The following is a 22,500-nucleotide window of genomic DNA, read 5'->3' as shown; positions in this document are numbered from 1 at the left end:
ACAATCTGGGGCTGATCTGAACCTGTTGGAGGGCCTTGTGGATGCATTGGTTCTAACCCGACAAATGCTTTATGTGAGGCGATAGAAACATGCAGAAGAAACATCAAGAGTCACCTGAAGTTTTATGACTGCTTTGATTCAACTTTGAAAACGGAGGCAGATCTTCTTCTCGCCAGGGCAGGTAACATCTCAATATTTCTCATGATATCATATTGACTCTGTAGACGTTATGTAGTCTATAAACAATAAGATAACTCGAGAAGCTACCTAATGATGGTTATTGAAGGCCTTGTACATGTAGTTTTGCTTCATTTTTTTTTTGCCCGAGCTATATTTCCCGCATTAATTAATAAAAGTATGAGAAAACTAGGTTGTTGACCGTGGTGACGACAGCGGATAAAGACTTGCTTTTAGTTATTACAAGCATTTTCATACGTGAGTCCCCAAAAAACGTTCAGGCATAATTCAACGTTCCCAAAGAAATAATACCGAACATAAAGGAAGAGGGCCAGTGTTAGTGGTAAAGACGGGTGCTCTTGCAATTGTGGCCTAGGGGCCCGTTTGTCGAAAGTCCCGGTAACTTGACGGGCCCGAAGCCATGTTTTAAAATCCAAATTTATAGCCATCACGGGGCAGGTGAGAAGTGTTTGTGGCTGCGTGTGGATGATTATGAGAGGTATAGCTGAACAGGACTGAACAGGGGTGAGGCTTTCGTTGGTAAGCTCTCTGTGGTTTTGTTAACAGCCATCACGGGGCAGGTGAGAAGTGTTTGTGGCTGTGTGTGCATGATCATGAGAGGTATATCTACCAAACAGGTAGTGTCCCTAGGATTAGTCTGCACGTGCGTTCAAGTTCAGGCTCCAGCCCAGTAAATCCTGCCAGGTTCATCTTTCACAGCACCTGTAAGTTCTCTTCCAGTCGTCTATTTTAATTCATTTCGTGTCTTTCCCTCTCAATTTTTAAAGATTCCGTAAAGTTTATACCACTGTGCTGTTCAGTTTGTAGGTTTGTGTATCGCTGCTACAGTCATGGAATTCAAGAAGTCAATAATGGTCGCTGCTGTGGTCGCCGGCCTGAGTCGTATGTTACTGGGCGCATGTATCAGAAAAACATTCCCTAGTGACTATATTGGTTTCAGTACACTGCCTACATAGCTTACTCGTATGATTCGACCCTTAGTATTGAATTCGGCAATTCTCCCACATTTAGGTGAGTCCTTTCTCTTTGTTTTCCGTATTCCTCAATAGCTACCGCAGTAAAAAATTGTCGTTTTAATCTATTAAAAAATTTCTTTTTACCTTGTGTAGTTTCTAAAGGAACAATTGGACCGTTATAAGGGGCCGAGATATGATAGTGATTTTCAAGATTTTGACCTATCTTTCTTCGCACAACCTTCACAAGCCGGATCGATGAGAAAGTGACCTGTCCACACAACTAGCTAACATCTTGTCTCCTTTAACATGCAACTCGAATTTCACGGTGACTAATTCAGCTCACTTCGCGTCAACTATCAGGGGCGAGACTATCTTAGGCGACGAGATCATGGTGTCTTTCGACGTAGAGTCCCTGTTTACCAACGTCCCTATCGACACCGCTGTACAAGCAACACTGAGGAAACTGGAGAACGACCCCAGCCACCCAGACCGCACAAAGCTAACACCTGCTTAAATCGTCGACCCTCCGAATTTCATTTTGAGATCCATATAGTTCCCGACTAATGTATCGACTTACGAACAACAAGAAGGCGCAGCCATTGGGAGCCCAGTTTCCGCAGTTATTGCTAACCTCTACATGGAGATAATTTTGAAAAACAGGCAATAACCTCATCATCCAACGAGGCTAGGATCTGGAAACGCTACGTAGACGACACCTTTACCATCCTGGATCATGAAAACGTCGATACCTTCTTACAGCATCTCAACAACAAAAACCCCTCCATCCCCTTCACCAAGGAGACAGAGAATGACACCAAACTAACCATCCTCTACACTGCAGTTTCAAGAGAACCTGACGGCCGCCTCACCACCATCGTATACAGGAGGCCCACACACACTAATCAGTGCTTAGCGTATGATTCACACCACCCACAATCAGATGAAGACTTGAAGTATGCAGACGAAACATCGCGACTCACATCATAAGTGACCACATCGTGAAACAAACGATAATACTTTATTATAACTGTACTTTACCACGATGAACAAGCACAACCTCTTTTACGAAAGTTTTGTTGTTAGTTTTGCCAAATTGAGAAGAAAGTAACTTTGACATGGTAACGAAGCCTCTGAGTACGGTGGCCTCGAATTGACATTTATTCGTTATAGCTAAATTTCACAAATTACCTACTTGAGTGCCTTTGAACAGTAAACTTTTTTTCTAATATAAAATATGTATTCAAATATGTGCCATGCTAGATACCAGAAATTGTCGTCTTAAGTGTCGATAGATTATTTACCGCTTGTAGCTTAGTATTCGAGTAAAATTAGTTTTTGTTATTAAGGAAACAGACTCCAGTCTATGTTTCCATAATGCACGTGCTTTTCTGAAAGCTCGTCTTCCTGTTTGAACTCCAAGTCATCGACTTCATCCAATCCCCATCCTTCTCGCAAGGCATTGCGGGCCGTTCTACGGGCACCCTCGATCCAGCCCGCAGCGGGTGATAAGCCTCGCCAACCAGAAACAGCTCCTGCCCTGAGAAGGGACGTTTGGCCCAGTCGAAGACTTCAAACGATGTAACGTGAGTTCCTGCCTGCTGGTGGTGCCTGAAATGGACGACTTGGTTTAAGGTCAAAGTAAACCATCGAGAAAAAAGAAGTTTTTGAAAATTCTGTAGCTATGAAATCGAGCTTGTTTGATTATCAAAGGAATGCCAGATTGATATGTTACGTCATTAAAGCAGTAATAAAGAGATTTAGCTCCACGATTACATGAAACAGCAAACGTCAGCTTGCCCTTTTACTTCTCTCGTAAAATAGCGTGAACGTTGTTGCTTTAGCTTCGCGTGAGCACACGTCACTTTGGAATGGACTGGAAGCCGTCTCACGAGTTACCGTTAGTTCTTGTAGCTGTCTGATGAGGAGTGCAGCATTTGCAGTATTACCAACATAAAATTTTAGCCGCCCTTATTCTTGCCCTTACAGGAAATAGTTTTGTTGCACTTTTTCCCGGCAAGTAACTTACATGCTGCGTGAGAAAAAGGAAGAAACAAGCGCGAAACGGCTTACCTTCACTTAGAAACGACAAAGTATAACCGCAAACGTGAAAAATGGCAGGAAATCGTGTCCATGTAGTCACTCTCGCTGTTCACGTTTCACGTAAACGCGGTGCTAGATCTTCCTATTTTCACATTCCTTTGATAATTACTGATTTTATGTCACCAAAAGATGATCATCATTGCAACAGCAACATAGAAATATCTGTTTCAGCGTGACATCACTTCATTGATTATCATTGATTCATCATCAGCTGATCTAGAGAAGTAATTTTTACGCAGCAACAAACACTAGGGTCTAGCAGCAAACTTTTGGGCACTTTGTTAATTTTAAATCCCACTTATTCAGGGTCAAAAGAGAGGTTCTTCTGCTTCTGTAGTCAACGATGTAACCAATGTATTATCACCTCACGATTACATCAATGTTGTCTTTCTTCACAATCATTGATAGCAACTGTCGGTTACTTATGCTCTCCGTTTAGAGCGACATACGCATATCAACTCAATTTACAGTTGTATGGTACTTACATAAATCCTTCTTCCCAATATTTGTACACCGATTCCAGAGGAGTTGGAATGTCTACACCAGGGAAGAGTCGTCTAAGTGCCCTGTGCATTTCTTGGTCCACATAATCCTTAGACGAACTCTTTAATAACTCTCCCCATTTCACAGCGCATCGGAGCTTGGCTTAACTCATTTGAAGGACCGCCTCGCCATTAGAACCTCGTGATCTAAAGAAAGTGATTCGTTTCTGTTGACTGTAAAATTACAAAGCTTTCTAAAAGTTTTTTCAAATGACGGATGAACACAACTAGGTTGGAATTCAGTGCTATGTTTCTGTGATGTCAGAAACTGGAAGTTTTGAATAAATGTTGGTTCGATGCTGCCCATGAGCGACATTTCTAAATATTAAGTATGAAAATCTTGCGAAAATCAGCTGGGATGGCCGAAAACAAAATTTTTAGAGGTGACGAAACTTTCAGGTATAGGACTAATTTTAATCCTTAGTTCTCACGAAAAAAACTTTAATAGACAAAAAATCGTCCTAAACAGATTAGTAACAAATAAAATGCAAAAGAACGCGACTGACGAGATTGTTTTGGGGGGCAACACGTACTGTATTGCAACAGTCTCATTAATCAAACGATGATGACTTCGTGGTGATTCCTTCAACGCAAAGCTTGATATCTAACTCCTGAGACCAACGATAACTATTGCAGTAGACACAAGGTCAGTTATAAATACTGAAGTCTCTTTATCCACCCCACGGTTTTACTATTCTTTCAATCTCAGGAAACAACAAATTTGATGTAAGCCTTGAGCGAATTGCGATTTATCGTTTTAAAAACCTTACTGGCATGGATTAATCGCGAAAACGTGCCTTTTTCTAAGTGGAAAAATACCCAGATATCTAAACAAGCAGAAACTTAGTGAATTGATCGGTAAGTAAATAAATCAATTTACATTATTTTGTAATCACTTATAAAAAACATCATTTTCGAAGTCTTTGAATCACTGGTAATGCTAGCGGGTACTTACTTGAAAGGAAATGTTCTACCCAACAGAATCACTGTTTGACAACATTTCTTGTTCATCCGCTAGGTAACGTCGTCCAATACTGTTTCTTTGCCACCAGGCGTCCTTCAACACTGCAAAGCCTTTAAACGCCACCCCGAATCCAATTGAATCAAATATAGCATCCCCTTTAATCCTTTCAATCACTGAGCCCCGTAATCGTTTCATGGGACTGACAGGAATGGCAAGAACCAGTTTGTTCGCAATCACAGTGTATTTCGTTGTTATCAGTTTGAATCGTTTGCCTTGGTACTCGTCGATGCTTTTGACTTCTCGGTTATCATACAGTTTTGCTCCATGTTGAGCTGCAGACACCTTTAATGCCTGCGTTATTGTAGATAGTCCGTTTACTAATCTGATATGGTTAGGTATCGTACTATGGCATTACATGTGCCTTTTCAACTTCAAACAATGTGTTGGCGTTTCTTTGTCGGGCATAGTCAAGTGGTTTACCTGTCCAGTGATTGAGTAACTTCAACTCTTCGGGCGTCAAGTACTCAGACAAAAAGTCAGGTAAGCTTTCGAACTTTCTCGTTTCTTTCCGTTGACGAGCGAGATGATGCTGCATATCTGTGATATCAAACCAACGGTCAAGTGTGGGGAATGATCTCTGTTTAAACGACCGACTATCGGTGGTAAAGGTCCCACAGGCTTCTAGACTATCCCAAGTGAGTTTCGGAAAGCGAATGGTGGATATGTTGAACCGTTGTAGTACACTCCTAACGGCAACGAAAGAAAGAAATAGAGAGGGAGGTATTCATATCAATACAGTTCAGCGTCAGTATTATCAAGAAGCAAGAATTCATTTTCGTAACGATGCAATAGTTAGTCATGACCTTTTTTCTCTTGGGTTAGTACAATACTGAAAAAAGATCTCTCTTCATTTGCTTTTCTGAGTACGTCTCGTTAATATCGTACGACAGCATGTAGGATATGCGCTATTTCTAATCAAAACATTCTTACGCAAGTGAACGTTGTATTTAGAAGGTGGATTTTTAACGCAATTAGTTAATGGAATGTTACTGTGTTACCAAGAATATCATCAAGTGAAAGAGTTTCAAAAGACAGCCACAAACTCCTATGGCCTCCTTTTAAGCTTGGCGGGATTAGCTTACCCTTCGTCCACCCTGAAAACGCTCCAACAAGTGCATAATAATAACAAATCTGAGTTGAAAGAAAATTAAAGCGATTCGAGTTAAATTTGAGCTTTGATCATTTAGTGGCCTCTGTGCATATCGTACGGACGAGTGTAAAAATAAGAAGATTCTACTGAAAATCCTTTGGGACTTTTACGAAGCTTAAATTATAATGTGTTACACGCGATTATAGTAAATACACAGTTTTATTGACAATTTTTGTGTCTTAGTTTAACGTATCTTCCACTTACCGAGTTACTGAATGCCCTTCGTTCAAACGCCACGCGCCAAGACCTAAAAACGAAATTTCTCTTTAAAACCTCGCGAACATATTACCCGTCTATGCATTTCACCTTTCAGTTCCACTTTCCATCCACATTTGGACATTTCATCTTTTAGTTTAGTTCTTCGTGTAACGTTTTCTCGCCGACAGCTAAAGAAAGCATAAAAAGATAACATCTTCGAAGACCGTCTAGCTAACTTATTTTCGCATAACTAGTTATGTTTCTTGTAATCTCTACTGATAATTACTAAGCGGTACAAACCTTGCAACTAAAAAAGTCACACTGTTTTAGTTTGGTTAATTGATGTACTTCGTCCCGAATTCTTGTTTTTGCATTCTTGCTACAGTTATTAGCTTTTTCGCACCTCCTTAATAGCTCAACGCTCTACTACCTCTGTCAAACTTGATAGTGGCTTTAATTTGCCGTGAGAACCGAAATATTGCGTTAAACACTCTATTTGTTAGATACAATGAAATATATGAAGTTCATATATTTTGAACTGCGGTATTAGATACGTATGATGCACGATCCTCGCAGTATATAGCGCTATTTAAGCAATAGCGAAAATCAGACCTGAAAAAAAAAAAATCAGGCGTGTACGGGATTCGAACCACTGACCTCTACGATACTAGTGCAGCGCTCTACCAATTGAGCTAACAAGCCAACTGGGAGTAGGCCGTTAAGTTGATTCGTAATAAACCCGTGAAAGTGATAAATCAGATACAATGAAATATATGAAGTTCATATATTTTGAACTGCGGTATTAGATACGTATGATGCACGATCCTCGCAGTAGATAGCGCTATTTAAGCAATAGCTCAATTGGTAGAGCGCTGCACTAGTATCGCAGAGGTCAGTGGTTCGAATCCCGTACAGGCCTGATTTTTTTTTTTTTTTTTCAGGTCTGATTTTCGCTATTGCTTAAATAGCGCTATCTACTGCGAGGATCGTGCATCATACTTATCTAATACCGCAGTTCAAAATATATGAACTTCATATATTTCATTGTATCTGATTTATCACTTTCACGGGTTTATTAAGAATCAACTTTACGGCCTGCTCCCAGTTGGCTTGTTAGCTCAGTTGGTAGAGCGCTGCACTAGCATCGCAGAGGTCAGTGGTTCGAATCCCGTGCAGGCCTGATTTTTTTTTTTCAGGTCTGATTTTCGCTATTGCTTAAATAGCGCTATCTACTGCGAGGATCGTGCATCATACGTATCTAATACCGCAGTTCAAAATATATGAACTTCATATATTTCATTGTATCTGATTTATCACTTTCACGGGTTTATTACGAATCAACTTAACGGCCTACTCCCAGTTGGCTTGTTAGAGCGCTGCACTAGTATCGCAGAGGTCAGTGGTTCGAATCCGGTACAGGCCTGGTTTTTTTTTCAGGTCTGATTTTCGCTATTGCTTAAATAGCGCTATCTACTGCGAGGATCGTGCATCATACGACTCTATTTGTTGTATATACTTCTATTTAAAGTTGGAAGGTTTTCGGCGTTATTATCGTGTTCTTTTTCAAGTAACGAAAAACTAGGCTGCAGTCATATCATATAACGGCCTCTTCAACTGGAGCCTATTGCTGAGTAAAGCTCGAAACAAAACTGATCTGCCTCCGTGTGTTCTCACCAACTGTAATGCTAGGTACGCTGGGGAATGTGTGATCGCGTATTCGCCCACCAAAGTGATTGTCTCTTTCAAACAAGCAGACGTTGGTCTCTTTCTGAAGCTTAACCAAAGTGTCTGCTACGTACAAACCAGAAATTTCGCCACCAACGATTGCCACACCACATGATATTCTTAGGGTCTGTTTACCTGTTTCAAAGTAGGAACACTAAATGTTTTCAATTTGCCTCACTGCTTGTTTTCCAGTTTTCATTCAGGATATACTTAAAAAAATCGACAAAGATGATGAAAATGAAAACAGGGAAGGTAAATATCTTCCAACAAAAAATTATTTTCAAGGCTTATTTTGTGGTCGTGTCCATGCAAGACCAGATCACGCACTTCAACCTGATAACTCCCACAAACATTATTTAACAAGATTGAAAACTCTTGGCATGACATCGAGGAGCTGCCGATTGAGACGATAAACTTGAGAGACACTAGTTGGCCAGTAGCCTTTTATTTTCGAGAAATGCATTTAAAATAGAGATACTGACTATAACTGGCTAATCCCAAGGATATACCCACATACTGCCTAATGTGATTCAACCGACGAAAAACTTTTAAGGGACATGTCACTGACCTTTCCTATTTTTAAGTGTCCGCCTCGCCATTGTGTTCTCATTTTCCTTTGAGGACTGAAGACCGAGAAACGTTATTAAAAAAACAGCGACCAGTATTAATGTGACAGTGGCGGCCGCTAGCTTATAAGCTTAAGCTTAAGCGCATGGTAATGCCAATTGCGATTTTGACCAAGTTTGTCTGTCCGTGAACGTTCCATACATATATCCTGCTTAAATGCGAGATAGACAAAACTAGATCTTCTATTGTTAGAAGATCATACCTGTTTAAGTTCTGGTGATAAGGCGCTTACTAGACGTTGCCGTATTGTTTGAATCGATGTCGAAATCTCCCAATACAGTTGTCTCCATGTTTAACATGTAAACATTTTTGATGTTGAATTCTATCTTAAATCATCAGCTTTTCTGTAGGATGATGATCTGTCTAAACTTGATATGAACAGTGGTCTTTTAGACTTAAAAGGAAAAACTTCAGTCTAGTCTGATAATTTCCAGGTCTGGCGATTCGAGGTCAGCCTTGCGTTTGACAGCCAACTCCTTGTTTATAAAAGTTAAAAGACCTCCTCCGGCTTTTCTTTGTGTGTCTCTTTGAACGATTTTAAATCCAGAAGTGGTTAATATGAATCAGGTACATCCAGTTGTTCCTGTTTTTGGTGGGCCAGAGCGGCCCACCAAAACAGTTTAACTTGATCAAATTTTGAAATGCAGGGCTGGTTAACATTTCAATGACCGATGCGAATACCTTTCTCTTGAAGCCCAGGAAAACCACTTGTATCATTTGAGGTGCCAGGATTGGAGCTAACAACTCCTGCAAGAAGAGGTAACAAAGCCACAAGAGTGAAGTGTAACAGCTTGAAGATGGCCTCGGCCTCTAAATATAGCATCAAAAACTTCTCGAGAGTGAAGGGTCTTCCCACTCGCTTTACTCAGTTTCTGTAACATACTGCTCTGGCAGCTCACTGAAAACTTCGAGCCAAGAAAACCTCGCTGGAGCTTTGTTAAATGAACTGAAGCAAGCTTTTGATACCCTAGCTCCTGGAGGTATCCTACAATAATTCAAGATTTAAAGAATACATTTCATGACCTTTCAGTCCTTCGTGCCTACAATTGCTAAAAATGATCATCTATGCAGACGACTCTCTTATTTATTCCCTTCTGATTACATTCTCGAAGTGAATGAAGTTGTCTCTAGACACTGATAATGTTTCTTACTGGCTTTAAGGAAAAGAACTCGTTTTAAATCTCAAGAAAACGAGTAGTTATTGTACGGTAGTAAACAATGACTGCAAGAATCCGGAGCTGGAGAGAACTTAAGCATCACACAGTATTCAAGTACCTGTCTCACTTAATATGAATATGAAAATACATAATGCCTGGGCTTTATTACGAACCAACTTAATGGCTTGTTAGATCAGTTGGTACAGCACTGCAACGGTATCGCAGATGTGATGGCTTCAAATCCCGTACAAGCCTAAATTTTTTCAGGCCTTATTTTCACTACTACTTAAGCAGTGTTCATTACTGCGAAGATCGCTTTCATATCCATTTCTTAAACCGCAGTTCACACAGATGATTTTCATATATCCACAATCATTGTTTCGATGAATATGTTAGCTATGCTGCGACTAGGTTATCTCAGAAACTGGGAATTCTTTCACGAGTGAGACCGCTATTAACAAAAGACTCCGTAAATCGCGTTTCTAAATCCATGAATCTACAGCAAGATCACCACGCATGGCTGAGGTTATGAAACCAAATCAAGATCAATTTGTGCAAAAAAGGGCAGGCAACATTTCTAAAAAGTCCTTTATGATTTGTTTAGTGATGCCGTTATCGAACAATTAGGATGAAATCCGCTTACCGAAACGAGAGGACCACATGATTAAGAAGGTAATTAATGCCTCCAGGGGCTCGTTCACGTTTTATTTTTAAGTCATTTTAACATCAGACGTTGTAACATTCAAGCTCAAGACACGAGATTTAGCGAGAAAGTTTTTATCGACAAAATCAAATTAGAAATAACTAAACGTACATTTTATGACCGAGGACATTGAGGACATTATATGGCTAACAAATCCGTCTTTTATTCACTAATAGGTCTAATTATGCTTATGATGAACGGTTGTTTCTATTCCGAAAACGAAAGGCGAAACCAGAAGACAAACAGACAAACCAAAAGAAAATTCTTAAAATTCTACAAAGTATAGTGTTCCTTCAAATTAGGAAATATTGTACGCGAAGGAAAATTAGACTTCATTCACTTATATCTTAAAAAGGCCATATTGGCTTGGAAAGGTTTGATGGCTAACTGATGTCTTAAGGCAATATGGAAAAAATACTTTCAGAGTTAAATAGTTTTTGTCTCAAACACAATTATTCGTCCACTGTGACTAGCAGGTGGTGACATTTTACATGTCACTTGCCACCCCATTGTTATCAGAATCCAGAGGCGCTTTCGGACGTTATAACTCAACAGAAAAACTCTTGGTCAAGTTCTTCTTTATTCAAATGGCTGAGTTGTTTGTCAACCCTGTCTGGTGAGGGTAGCATGGTCTGTGGAATTTGTTCTCTGCTTTGATATCTTTTGAGATCCACTGAAAAATAAAAGAGTAAGAAATCGTGTAACTAAACTGACAATGATTGACCGCCGTCGGCTTGAGGAGAATAAATTGGTTCAATAGTTGCATACAAAAAAAAAGCATGTACGAGGGAAAAAAGGGTGCATATGCATGCGGAACGGTGGCTTCCAAGGAGTCTCTCGCTAATTCAAGATATGAATAAACTCTCCTGATACTAAGGATTGTCAGTGCCCAAAAGGAAAGGCCAAAAAACTTTTTTCGCACAGGAAAGGTTCTCTTTTAGTTTCAGAACTGAGATAACGTAAAGTTTGTGCCGGCCTTATCTACAGGAACTCCAAGCTAAACTTTGCATTGCTCTCCCAGTTTCTTACCTTGTGCTCCAGTTATGCGTGATTTATTGTGTCCTCGAGATGAGGGGTTTTCAGTCAGAAAAACTGTCTCTGATGAAATGTAGGTGAGATCAGATTCAGAGTAGCTGTAGTTGCTAAGCCCCTGCGAAAGTTCAATTTTATCAACATATGAATGTCCTCTACAAGGCGAGACGACAAGATCCCCGGGGAACTCTGACTCATCTAACTTACATTGGTTGCTATTTAATACTGATTCGAAGCTCCTAGATTTACCAAGGTGCGGAGAGAGGTCCAATGACAGCTTTTCATTAACTTTATTTCTCCGAGTGTCAAACAATGCCCCAGTTCTTAGATCAGTGCAACATTGTTTCTTTGTTGAATCGTAACTTTTTGGCTTTGTTTTCTTTGAAATACAGCTTGAAAAGGTTGCGTCTAAGGAATCATCGTCCTTGATAGGTGACCGAGATCGCGGTTTATGCTCTGGCGCTGATATCCTCCGAACCCTTTCAATAAACGAACTACTCCTGGGTGAAAACGCCAAGAAAACGGAGGGGGATTTTGAGCTTTGCTTGTCAGTTAAAACGGATGATTTCAACGTTGCTGTATTTATATTGGAGTTCGTGTCAACTGCAAAATGAGTGATTTGAATTGTGTGGGCAGGTGAATGTTGTCGTGATTGCTCCTGGTAAGAGCCCTTCGCTGAGTTCCTATAATTTTCTGCAGTTTTTTCCTTCATTGACTCCATGTGTCCATGTGAATACGTTCCTCTTTCGTTGTTGTAGAGACTGTTGGTTGAAGTGTCCTTTGTTGATTTTTCTTTGCTTCCTACTGAAACATAAAAAGAAACCCTTACCAATGAGAATCACACAGAGATGTGAGTGCCAAACTCTCAATTCGCTCTCAGTAAAAATCCTTTTTTATGTGATACAGAAAATTTTCATAAAATTTCATTCTTTCTTCGATTACTGACCGTGATTTGACATGAAATTATTTGCTTAATCCTTTCTCCAGGCTTACTTTCGGGAAACACAATTTCCATGAACCTTACTGAATGATTTGATTAGAAGAGATGAAATTGACTACTATTTATTTTACTTCTTTTCTGTTGCTCCAAACAAGCGTTCGATTTCAGCCGAAAAAGGAACTCAGTTTGTGACATATTTTCCATATTAGGTGTTTCTGTTTCGTTTCTGTTTCTAAAGATTTCAGTGTACATTGTACAGGTGGAAGAACAATAGGACACGTAGTCCCCTACTAGGTTCATCCACCTAAACCCAACCCACCCATCCCACCCCGGGGAAGGACATCCATCACACAGTAATCTCGTGCGTGGGAAATTAACGTCTCTTACCCCTCCTGCAGGAGACGGGACCTCCATTTATTCGTCCCTATCTGAAAACTACAATTGTGATAAATTTGGATTTCATAACTCTATTATAATGTAATTATTATGCGCTTTCTGGAGTATATTTCTCTTTCGAGTTTTTCTTTCTGGTGGAACTCTTTTTTCTTCTATTATAAATCCTGGATGTTCAGTTTCATATATTTAAGAAGTTAGGTGGAACTCTCTCTATGTGTTGGCACGTGCACGTTTGTTTCTAAGACAATACCATTTGATCCAACGTGTTATTTACCTGAAGTATCTCGATTTCTCCTCTGCTTCTCATTTGAACTAACTTGAATTGCACTTTCAGTGCCCACAGACATTGCAATTAGATGGGTTTCATCAGAGGTATTTTTGAGGCTGCATTCATTTTTAGTACCTTGGAAGTCATCATCAGGTCCAGCGGGCGGTAGATTTCTTTCAATATCAGCCGAAGATGCAGTGGAGAACTGCTGTGAGTCGACTGTTCCCATGGTATCGTTCTGCGCCTCTCCCCCAATGACCATTTCTGTTACCCTTTCCGACACCACCTCATCTTTGAAAGAGATGCGCTTCCGGGTGAGTCTGGGCAGTGTTTTGGCATGATGTATAGCGGGGGTATTATCCAGTTCATAAGTAGCATTCACAATTCCAGCCTGTTGATACCCGTAGCTTCCTCCATACTCATTGCTGTCAGGTACAATTCCAGAATCTTGATAACTGGTAAAAGAGGGTACGTTCCTGATCTTGTTGCTTTTACCTGGTTCATTTTGATCTCTTTCATAGCCGTTCCGTGAGCAAGCGGACAACCTTCTTGCACTTTTCCATGGATCTGAAAATATTAAAAAAGAGAAAATGTGATAAAATTAAAACCGAAGATCTCATAATGGAAAACCCTCGTGGGTCTGTGGAGCTGGTCACGGATTTGGGCGCAAAGTTTTGCATGCAGGTGGCAAGACTACGACTGCGTGAAAGCAGTAATAAAAACAGCTGTCCACTTATGATAGTGTCCGCCACAAGTGGGAGTGGTTTAAATGTTCACATGTATAGACCAATCTATCATTTAACAGGAGCTGCCTCTACGAGATGTTTGCATCAGGTGACAAACGTCATCGTAGGTATGAATGGAGGCACCGCAATTACCATCATCAATGAAATAACGCAACTTTGATATTTTGTTTTCTAAGAGTTTGATTTTTTGAGTGCTCGTCAGGTCATTTTCGGTTTTTTTTTTACACAGGGTGAGATGATGATAGTTTCATTAGACCTTGGAAAAGAAACTTATTCGCAGGGCAAAGGTGACAACACTGATTTCTTGATGATGGAAAGCGGGGTTAGCTTGGAATGTATCGGCTTATTACTCTTTCTGTGTTTTGCCAACTGTTCTCTCTTGCTTGTTTTCCAAGTTACCATTTTTGGATACCTAAACTTCATTAGTATACTAAGGCCAAAAACAAAATCATAGTTCAAGCTTCACCACCTGAAGGTGGGTAGATATTGTATTTGGCATACCTTTCAGGTTATAACGCCAGCCACAGCAGCAGCGAAGACATGCGCCTATAATAAACAAGTATCCTCTCCTGTACGGCTTGCACATCGCTGCACCAATGATCGGGTTTAAGACCGAGTTTACAACAGCTAACCGCATTGACCAGAAATGTGCTAAAGGAGGGATTTCGAACCAGCCGCTCACGTGCTGAAGAACGACGATCTGATAGATAAAAGGAGATTGCTTATCGATGACGCCCTCACGATATTAAATCAAAACGACAACTTCAAATATAATTAATTTTTGCACATTATAAGAAATGCGAAAATTACAAATCAAACTGAATAAGCACACCCTAAAAGTACATGTGGTGGTATTTCCCCTCCTGTTATTTGTTTGACCAACGGTCTTGCATGGAGATGCTTATAAAGAACGCAATTTTATAGCCTCAGTCAGGCTCTCTGTCAGTCGTAAACGGGCGGAATATTGCTTAAGAGTCTCTATGTTGATTTATTTCCAAAGCATTTCAAGCAAACATTGTGACATTAATCCCCTCAACGCGAAAACAAGGAAATATCAATCATAATTTTGAGAAATCTTTGACTGAAATCAGCTGTTATTTGTTTTTGTAACACATGGTTCCATAATCATCCCAAAAGCAAACAATCCACATTTCGACACAACTTTTATCCAACAATCTCCCAGATAAGAGGAGTCTTCCTATCTAGCTCTATTTCAAAACTGTATCATTAGGATAAAACAAACTAAAGTTGAATGGAGCTGAATGGATTCAAGCATTAATTTTAGAAGATGGTATTCAAATTTTAAGGTCAACTGTAATTTATTTCTCGTTTATGTCCTAGAATGTTGCTTTTCAGTGGATGATAAGGAATCTTATTGTCGAAGATAAATCGTAAGGTATAAAATATGACATAAGCTGATTGGCCCGATGGTTAGCGAACTACACCGCTGCGGATCGAAATATTTCGTTTCGGTCAATTTTCGGCCGAGTCACTGTGCTGTATTTTTTAGTAGACACTTAACTCTAACAATGCCTCTTCATACCCAGGAACACAGATAGGCAGAGGCAGCCTGTAAGGTGAACCTGACAAATGCTGGGGGTAAACTGCAGAAGACTATTCGAGAGGCTTAGTGATTCATACAGTGCGAAGCGGGACAAGTTCCGGCCGTGAAGGCCTTTTAACTCGTGTTTGTTAAGATACGAAGGATTCTTAAATTGGTTTACGTTACTTAAACACAAGCTCTCCATATCCGATTAAACATCTAGCGGGATATATGGTTTTCTTCTACAGAGTATTTCCTTTCGGTTATCAGGAAAACAGATACCAACGCGCTCCTATGACAACGCTTTTCATCTAAAACGGAGGGAATGCAAACTGTGCATCATTTAACACAATACGGAAGGAAGATCTGTTATCTGTCATAACAATTGAAACATGCGACAAATGAGACAATTAAATGGAACTCGACCTTTACTCACGCAATTTTCTGAGCAAAGTTTGGCTTGATGTCGAGCCAATTTACCAATTGTCACAATTTACCAATCGACGCTCAGCGAATTAGACCGAGAAACACGCGACAAATGAGACTATCGAATGGAACTCAACCTTGCACACCCATTATTCTGGGCGAAGTTCAGCTTAATGCCTTTTTCAGGTCACGAACTGTCGGCTAAAATGACCGATTTAACACCATTAACAAGAGAAAGGAAAAACATTAAAAACAACAGGAACCAATCAGGGAGCTTATCATAGAACAGTGAATGAGAAAAATATTTGCTATGCAAAAGATGCGAAGGTTGTTTAGGATACATCCAAGTTGCTGTCAGGTTCTGTGCATAAAACTTGAGCTTCAACAGCTTTTCTGACTTTTTTTTACATCCTGTCAATGATTTTCTGTCGCTAGTTTTACCACCAATCGAAAATAATAGCATGGGAAAACTAATTGCATCTTATTTACAGCTGTAGTCAGCTGTATTTGTCTAGTGAGTCGAAGAAAGTGAAATGCTGGTTGTGATGCACCACTATGGATGCACATTCTCAGAATCCCAGTCCTCGACGATTTGTTAAAAGATAACAGAACAATCCTTGGGAGTTCAGATTTCACTTGTGAGGATATAAAATGAAGAAATAAAAGGATGTATATTTTGCTTGAGCAAGTTTACCAAGAACGTCGACGAACGGTTTCGAGGCAGGCAGAAAATACATGCGTGTACTAACAACAGAAAGATTTCGTGTCTGTCTAATCGTTCGATCGCTCATTTGGTAAACATGGCAAACCCCGGCGAAACCCTGATAACGAGTCAAAACTGGAGAAACTTACGAAAATAAAATACTAAAATCTGAAATACTTAATAAATACTAAACATTGCTTTAAAAATTGCTCTCATCATAAAGAGTATTGAGACATCCATAACTATAACCTAAATCGGGAAGGTCCCTTGTAAACGAAAACAGTTCATATCACCTGATATATTGGAAAAAAAAAAGCACTTGCGTTTACAAACTTACCAAGAAGAGAAGCCACGAAAGACAGAAGGCCACCATCATAACAATCATAAGACGAGCGAACATTCGGTTCATCTGCTGTCGTTTCTTGTCTGCGCCGTCTATATCATTTGTTGAAGTGGACATTCTGCGTTGACGACGCATTAATCCTTTGACGCTGTGCATGGCACGTGTGTAGCAAAATATCACAACAACTAGCATCGAAAACCCCAGGACAAGAATAAAGATACTGTAACCCATACTAGCAGGTTTCGTGGAATCGAAGTCAAAGTGGCAAAAGCTACCGTTGCTATAAGACCTCATTTTACCAACCCCTGTTAAAGGCAACAAGGAGTGGGCTCCGCTGAAGACGAAGACTCCAATGATAATGTAAATAAGTCGCCTTTTCGGGAGATATTCCTTGTACCTAAAAGGCATACACATCGCAACATATCTATCAATAGCCATTATTGTCATCACGAGCATTATTCCACAGTTGAGCGTAAAAGCTGTCCAACCAAAGATCGTGCACGATGGCGACCCTTCCTTCATTTCGTTTCCCTTCAAGTATGCTACCAGAGTCATGTTTAGTGGAATAAGCGCCTTTAGCAGATCTGCAACGGCCAATGTGAAGATCAAAATATCTGGATTGTATTTCTGTTTGAAACGGACAATCACAATAATTGCTAAAGTATTTATTATGATTATTAAAATCTCGAGAACCAACAAGGTGAATCCTTCTGATTTACGAATTTCACTCATTGTGCGATCGCTGGCAGCGCCAATTATCCTTTAGGATACAACTAAAATTCTTCAATGACCAGTAATAATAGCTCGTAGTTTTTTTTCCGAGGTAAACGCAGTACTTGTGTAGTGCAATTCACATCCTCTGTATTCGAGCACAGCCGGAAGTTCTTCGACCGAGTTCTCGATCGTTAACAATGAAACACTCGCCCGATCCAGCAATTTGAACTGTTGTGTAAAACTCCTGGGGTCTCCGGGACAAGCTCAGCAAACCGTATTACTTGTAACGCAAGGCGTCAACCGCGCAATGTATAACTAAATAACGGGGATAACGTTGCTTTAAGCTGATCCAAACACGTCACAGAATGAATGGCTCCTTGTGGCAAAGAAAAATTTTCTGTGCCCAAGAAAATTTCGCTCTTCATTGTCTCTACATAATGACCTTCAATCCACTGCGGTTAGCTCTGTCCAAAGTATCTGTCCCCACAAGACCTCCGAACTGTCGTGAACACATGCATGTGCATCTTCAGAAGGTGTTAATCTCGACAGGTATACTTGGTCTTAACTTTTCACAGGACGCTAGCTTTCGTATTCAAATGAAGCACGTCTTGTCCTAAATATTTACTCTTCATCGAGGAATTTAGTGGTCCTTGACAATGGCTGGGCTCGTCAAATTTCTGACAGTTAGCACAGGAACAAACAAAACTCAGAGGTCTTGACACTGATTGTTATTTCATAATTGTAAAGCCGCCACGACCATAGTTTGAGGGACGGCACGGCTCTTAAAAATGTGATCTTTCAATTATTCTTTTAGCCCGTGGGATCAGTATTTTCCTTTTTAATCCTAAATCGAATTACTTTCGGGCACAATGGTTTTACCTTAGCTGGCAGAGAAGCCGCGTTATAAAAAACTTATGTTTACTGGCGTTGGCGGAATTCAATGTGATGAAATCCGATCAAAGTTTAAACATACTAATCATGCCTGCATTGTCTTTTTGATGAAAAAGTCACTTCCAAGTGCCTATAACAGGACAGAATATATTCCTCCTAATTAGAGTTTTGTAAGCAAAACAGATTGACCCTAAGTCTGAGTTAAATCTTTCCTGCTTGATTCTGGTATTGCTCTAAATCCACCGTGATACACTGCTCCCTGCTGAGACGTGAGGGGTCAAGATGAAGAATTACCATTACGGTTTACTCGTGACTGCCAATTTGTTTGTACTTTCCATTTATTTTTAGGTTACAGAACAAGTTCAAAACAGCATTTAGAAAAGAGTCTTTCAAAACAAATCTTCCTGAATAATGAGTGAGAGCAGCTTCGTGTTATGTTTCGAATTCCGGCGCACGCTCAGGATACACGTGTGGATCAATGAGTTGTAAGAGTGTTACAGTCTTCTGCTTTGATGGGTAGGGTCAGATAAATTATGCCGTCAGGATTTCTGGCTTGTCGATGAAGTTCTAACACGATGCTGGCATAATGACTAAACTTCTTTTAAATTCCCTAGATTCACAATTCGACATGTTCGATAAATTCTGTAACCTGCTAATGCCAACAATGAGAGTACTTTTTTGGCTTGCACTTAGGGAATTTGATCCAATAAAATGTTCGGCTGTTCTGAACTTAGAGAATTCCAAGCACGGTTTACCTATTGGGTGGTAGGAATGGGGGAAGGATAAAGGGGCTCTTGAAGCTATTGTTTGAATAGAGCATAAGGAAAAATTTGAGCATAGTTTTCGACATGAAGCCTTCTTTTTAGGGGTAACGATCAACAGCAGAAGGGACCTAACATTATTTACAGGGAGGAGGGGGCTGGTGGAAATGAGGAGGGGACCAAAAATTTGTGTGCACATAAAAAGGGAGGACCAAATAAAATTCTGCAATATCAATACCATCAAAAGTGACTTTTTATGTTTTAATTGGAGACTCTGATAAACAAAAGACTCAATCTCAATCTAAACAAACGGTTGACAATTGAAAGTCCTTAAAGTATTTCATCCTCCAATCTCAATCTAAACAAACGGTTGACAATTGAAAGTCCTTAAAGTATTTCATCCTCAGATTCACTGCTTTCCCCTCTGTCACTTTCATCTCCTTGTGCATCACTTTTAAAAAAGGTAGGATGGTATTCTTCATAACATTTCATTTTGGTTTACATAAAATGTAGTATCTAAGATCATTTTTGAGTGCCAAAAGGTTAATTTAAAGAATCATGGGGGGGGGGGGGGAACAATAAAAAGTGTGTCCCCCAATAAAAGGGGGACTTAAAGTTTTTGAGAAGTTTATTTCTCATTTCCACCAGCCCCCCCCCCCCCTCCCTGAAAATAATGTTAGGTCCCTAATGCTGAAAATTACTAGCATAAATTATCTGATCTTGATCATGAACCAATGTGTTCTCAACCCGTTCCCAGGCTCTCGATTCTTTCCGCTGTGACAGTGTTTTGGGTCAGTTCCCGTATCGTCCCAAAACGCGTTTCGGTATTTCCTTCGTAGCTAAAAAGTGAGTGAACAATAGACTGGGGCAAGTAATGAGGTGTAGTTCTCGACATGTCGTTGGACTTAAAAAGTTGCTAAATTGGTGTTGGTACAGCGAAATGTTCATTTCTTGTGAAGCGTCTTGAAAAGGCTCATCACCGTCAGTCAACAGTTTCGGGTGAGTTGCTTCACATACCGACAATTTAGGCGGTAAACGGGTATGGTGTGTGACCAGGTACGGAAGCAAAAAGGAAGGAGGCTTTTTCTTTTTGTTGGGCATATCATACTATTGCACTGTTGCACAACTATTGTAATTAGCACCACAACTATTGTAATTAGCACCTAAACACTTGCACCTCGTTACTCACACACACACCAACCACAATACATGTAATTACCATATCTGCACCTGCACCCGTATATATCTGTGGACAACCTCATTAAAGTGCAGTTTTGAACACGATAAGTAACGGTCAACATGGTGGCAGCGGTGCTTGTCTTTTAATTTCACAGTCAAGAAGATTCAAGCCGATGAGCGATATGGCCTCAAACACTCCCTTCCCGCAATTCAAAACAACTGGGGATGACAAACACGATGTGGAGGTCTACATCGAAGATTTAGTCGACTGGTTCGATCCGTCCAAGGAAACAGAAGCAGCGAAGTGGACGAAACCAGAGAAAGCGATGGCATGTCTTCGAGCATCGTTATCCCCTGCAGCCAGAGCGATCTACAAATACAGTTTAGGATTGTCTGAACAAGATCAGAGCAAACCGCACATGGTTATCAACGCTCTGAAAGAGTATTACGGCGCTAGCATCGGGGTCTCGGGCGAAAGGCAAAAATTCCTTTCCCTGCTACAAAATGAAGAGGAATCCATCGCGTCTTGGGAAACAAGGATTCGCAATCAAGCTGCACAGTGCGAGTACGAAAACTTCGCTGATGAATTGATGAGAGATCAGTTCATCGCGGGATTAACATCTGAATCTCTCCGCGTAAAACTGATTGGGAAAGGCCACAGGCACCGAGATGCAGAGCAATCAAAAGTCACTCTACGAGAAGTCGTTGAAATAGCCAAAAGCCACGAGGCAACCACATATGCAAACCAGTTAATGAAAAATGCCCGAGGCAACCAGCAGGAGCAGGTAAACTTCACAAAGAAGACAAAACCCGAATACCGCAGCTCCGACACCTTAACAGCGGCCTGCTTCTGGTGTTGCGGTGAACATCCCAGCCCTCGTCAACAGCATTGTCCAGCGTTCGGGAAACGATGCAACAAGTGTGGAATCATTGGCCATTTTGCTCGTGCATGCAGAGGAGGAACGAGAATTGGTAGAAGACGACATCAGCAATCGAATTTTGTTGATGATGACCCTGATGAAGAGGCATTTGTTATAAATGATCAGGCAGCGCCAGTCGGTGCAAAGAAATTCTTCGCTCACCTACACCTCATCCATGGGAGGCGGACGAAAATTGTTAAAGCTCAAATCGACTCGGCGTCGACCTGTAACACTATGCCAAGTTCAGTATTAAGCCAGCTATTCCCGAATTTGAAAATCTCAAAGACGAAAAGCAGAATCAACACCTACGGAAGCCAAACAATGAAACCAGAAGGTCAAGTAACCCTTGTGAGTGAAAGGAAGGGCAAATTCCACACAATTGACTTCCTAGTGGTTAACGTTCCGGACGACAAGCCTCCACTTCTTAGCGGACGAGACGCACAGGCTTTAAAGTATTTGACGATCTATGCAGACGAGACAAACGCGGTCGAGGAGGAGACCACACGAAATACGCAGAAACCGCCTGCACTCGGCAAATTGACTTCAGAGGACATCCTAAAGCACTACCCCAACGTTTTTAAACCAGGACGCGGGAAGCCTCTTGGGAGCCCCATGCACATCGACTTGGACCCGTCAGTCACACCCGTTCATGCCCTCACTCGCCGTGTTCCAGTGGCAAAATTAAACAGGGTCAATGAAGAGCTGAAAAGGCTCTGTGAAGAAGGAATTATAAGGCCGGTAACCCAACCTACCGATTGGCTGTCCAATATGCTGGTTAAGGAAAAACCTAATGGCAAACTTCGCATCTGTATCGATCCGAGCCAAACCATAAACAAGGCAATCAAAAGGCCCAAATACACCATACCCACAATCGAAGAGAGGCTACCGCTTCTGACAAACGCCAAGGTATTCACCGTCGTTGATGTTTCTGAGGCGTTTCATACCATTGAACTGGATGAAGACTCTTCCCTTCTAACAACTTTCCGGGGGCCAAATGGTCGCTATTGTTACAATCGGATGCCCTTTGGTATTGCCTCAGGACCAGAAGAAAATCAGCGGCGACAACATGAATTTCTGGACGGATTGAATGGGGTAATCAACATCGCAGATGACATCTGTGTTTATGGCTGTGGCAACACTAAGGAAGAAGCCGACATAGATCATGACCGAAATCTTATACATCTACTTGAGAAGTGCAATGAACACGATCTTCGACTTTCCGCTAAAAAAATTCAATTTAAGTCTAGCTCTGTTTCAT

The 22,500-nt window shown here is 40.7% G+C and overlaps 2 protein-coding genes, 1 long non-coding RNA gene and 2 pseudogenes across 4 annotated transcripts in view; 3 read left to right on the top strand and 2 right to left on the bottom strand.

Annotated features, from left to right (window-relative positions):
* LOC148725144 (uncharacterized) overlaps positions 1-2,838 on the top strand; it is a 2,942-nt pseudogene extending 104 nt beyond the window's left edge.
* LOC148725143 (uncharacterized) lies at positions 2,496-6,302 on the bottom strand (annotated as a pseudogene).
* Positions 6,303-10,341: 4,039 nt separating this feature from the next.
* LOC111335739 (uncharacterized) lies at positions 10,342-18,207 on the bottom strand. Of its 2 annotated transcripts, none has more exons than XM_022941730.2 (5): positions 16,772-18,207; positions 14,264-14,462; positions 13,023-13,583; positions 11,410-12,213; positions 10,342-11,053 (listed from the first exon to the last, which is right to left on the bottom strand). In XM_022941730.2, the coding sequence occupies exons 1-5, from the start codon at positions 17,507-17,509 to the stop codon at positions 10,929-10,931; spliced, it is 2,427 nt and encodes an 808-aa protein (XP_022797465.2). In that variant the 5' UTR covers positions 17,510-18,207; the 3' UTR covers positions 10,342-10,928. The 2 variants fall into 2 exon arrangements, with proteins under 2 accessions (XP_022797465.2, XP_022797464.2); XM_022941729.2 differs by having other exon boundaries at positions 11,410-12,216; positions 16,772-18,205.
* A 1,290-nt stretch (positions 18,208-19,497) lies between these two features.
* LOC148725141 (uncharacterized) overlaps positions 19,498-22,500 on the top strand; it is a 6,810-nt gene continuing 3,807 nt past the window's right edge. Inside the window, exon 1 of the long non-coding RNA XR_015990666.1 lies at positions 19,498-20,142. This is a non-coding gene — a long non-coding RNA (uncharacterized LOC148725141). The remainder of the gene's footprint in view (positions 20,143-22,500) is intronic.
* The window catches only part of LOC148725142 (uncharacterized), a 2,842-nt gene continuing 476 nt past the window's right edge, over positions 20,135-22,500 (top strand). The window contains exon 1 of the mRNA XM_088730260.1: positions 20,135-22,500. This exon is cut by the window's right edge and continues 476 nt beyond it. Coding sequence (XP_088586386.1) covers positions 20,496-22,500 — 2,005 coding nt within the window. The 5' untranslated portion in view covers positions 20,135-20,495.

Source organism: Stylophora pistillata, chromosome 8 (genome assembly GCF_964205215.1).
Source record: "Stylophora pistillata chromosome 8, jaStyPist1.2, whole genome shotgun sequence".
Lineage (NCBI taxonomy): Eukaryota > Metazoa > Cnidaria > Anthozoa > Scleractinia > Pocilloporidae > Stylophora > Stylophora pistillata.
The sequence above is the reverse complement of the archived record's forward strand: the minus strand, read 5'-3'. Positions and strand labels throughout refer to the sequence as shown.

Excerpts from the sequence above, each read along its gene's own strand:
- LOC111335739 (XM_022941729.2), bottom strand. The coding sequence starts at position 17,509 with ATGAGTGAAATTCGTAAATCAGAAGGATTCACCTTGTTGGTTCTCGAG. Across the intron at positions 14,463-16,771 it reads TTTCGTGGCTTCTCTTCTTG|ATCGTCGTTCTTCAGCACGT; the intron begins GTAAGTTTGTAA and ends TTTATCTATCAG. Across the intron at positions 12,217-13,022 it reads GAGAAATCGAGATACTTCAG|TAGGAAGCAAAGAAAAATCA; the intron begins GTAAATAACACG and ends TTTATGTTTCAG.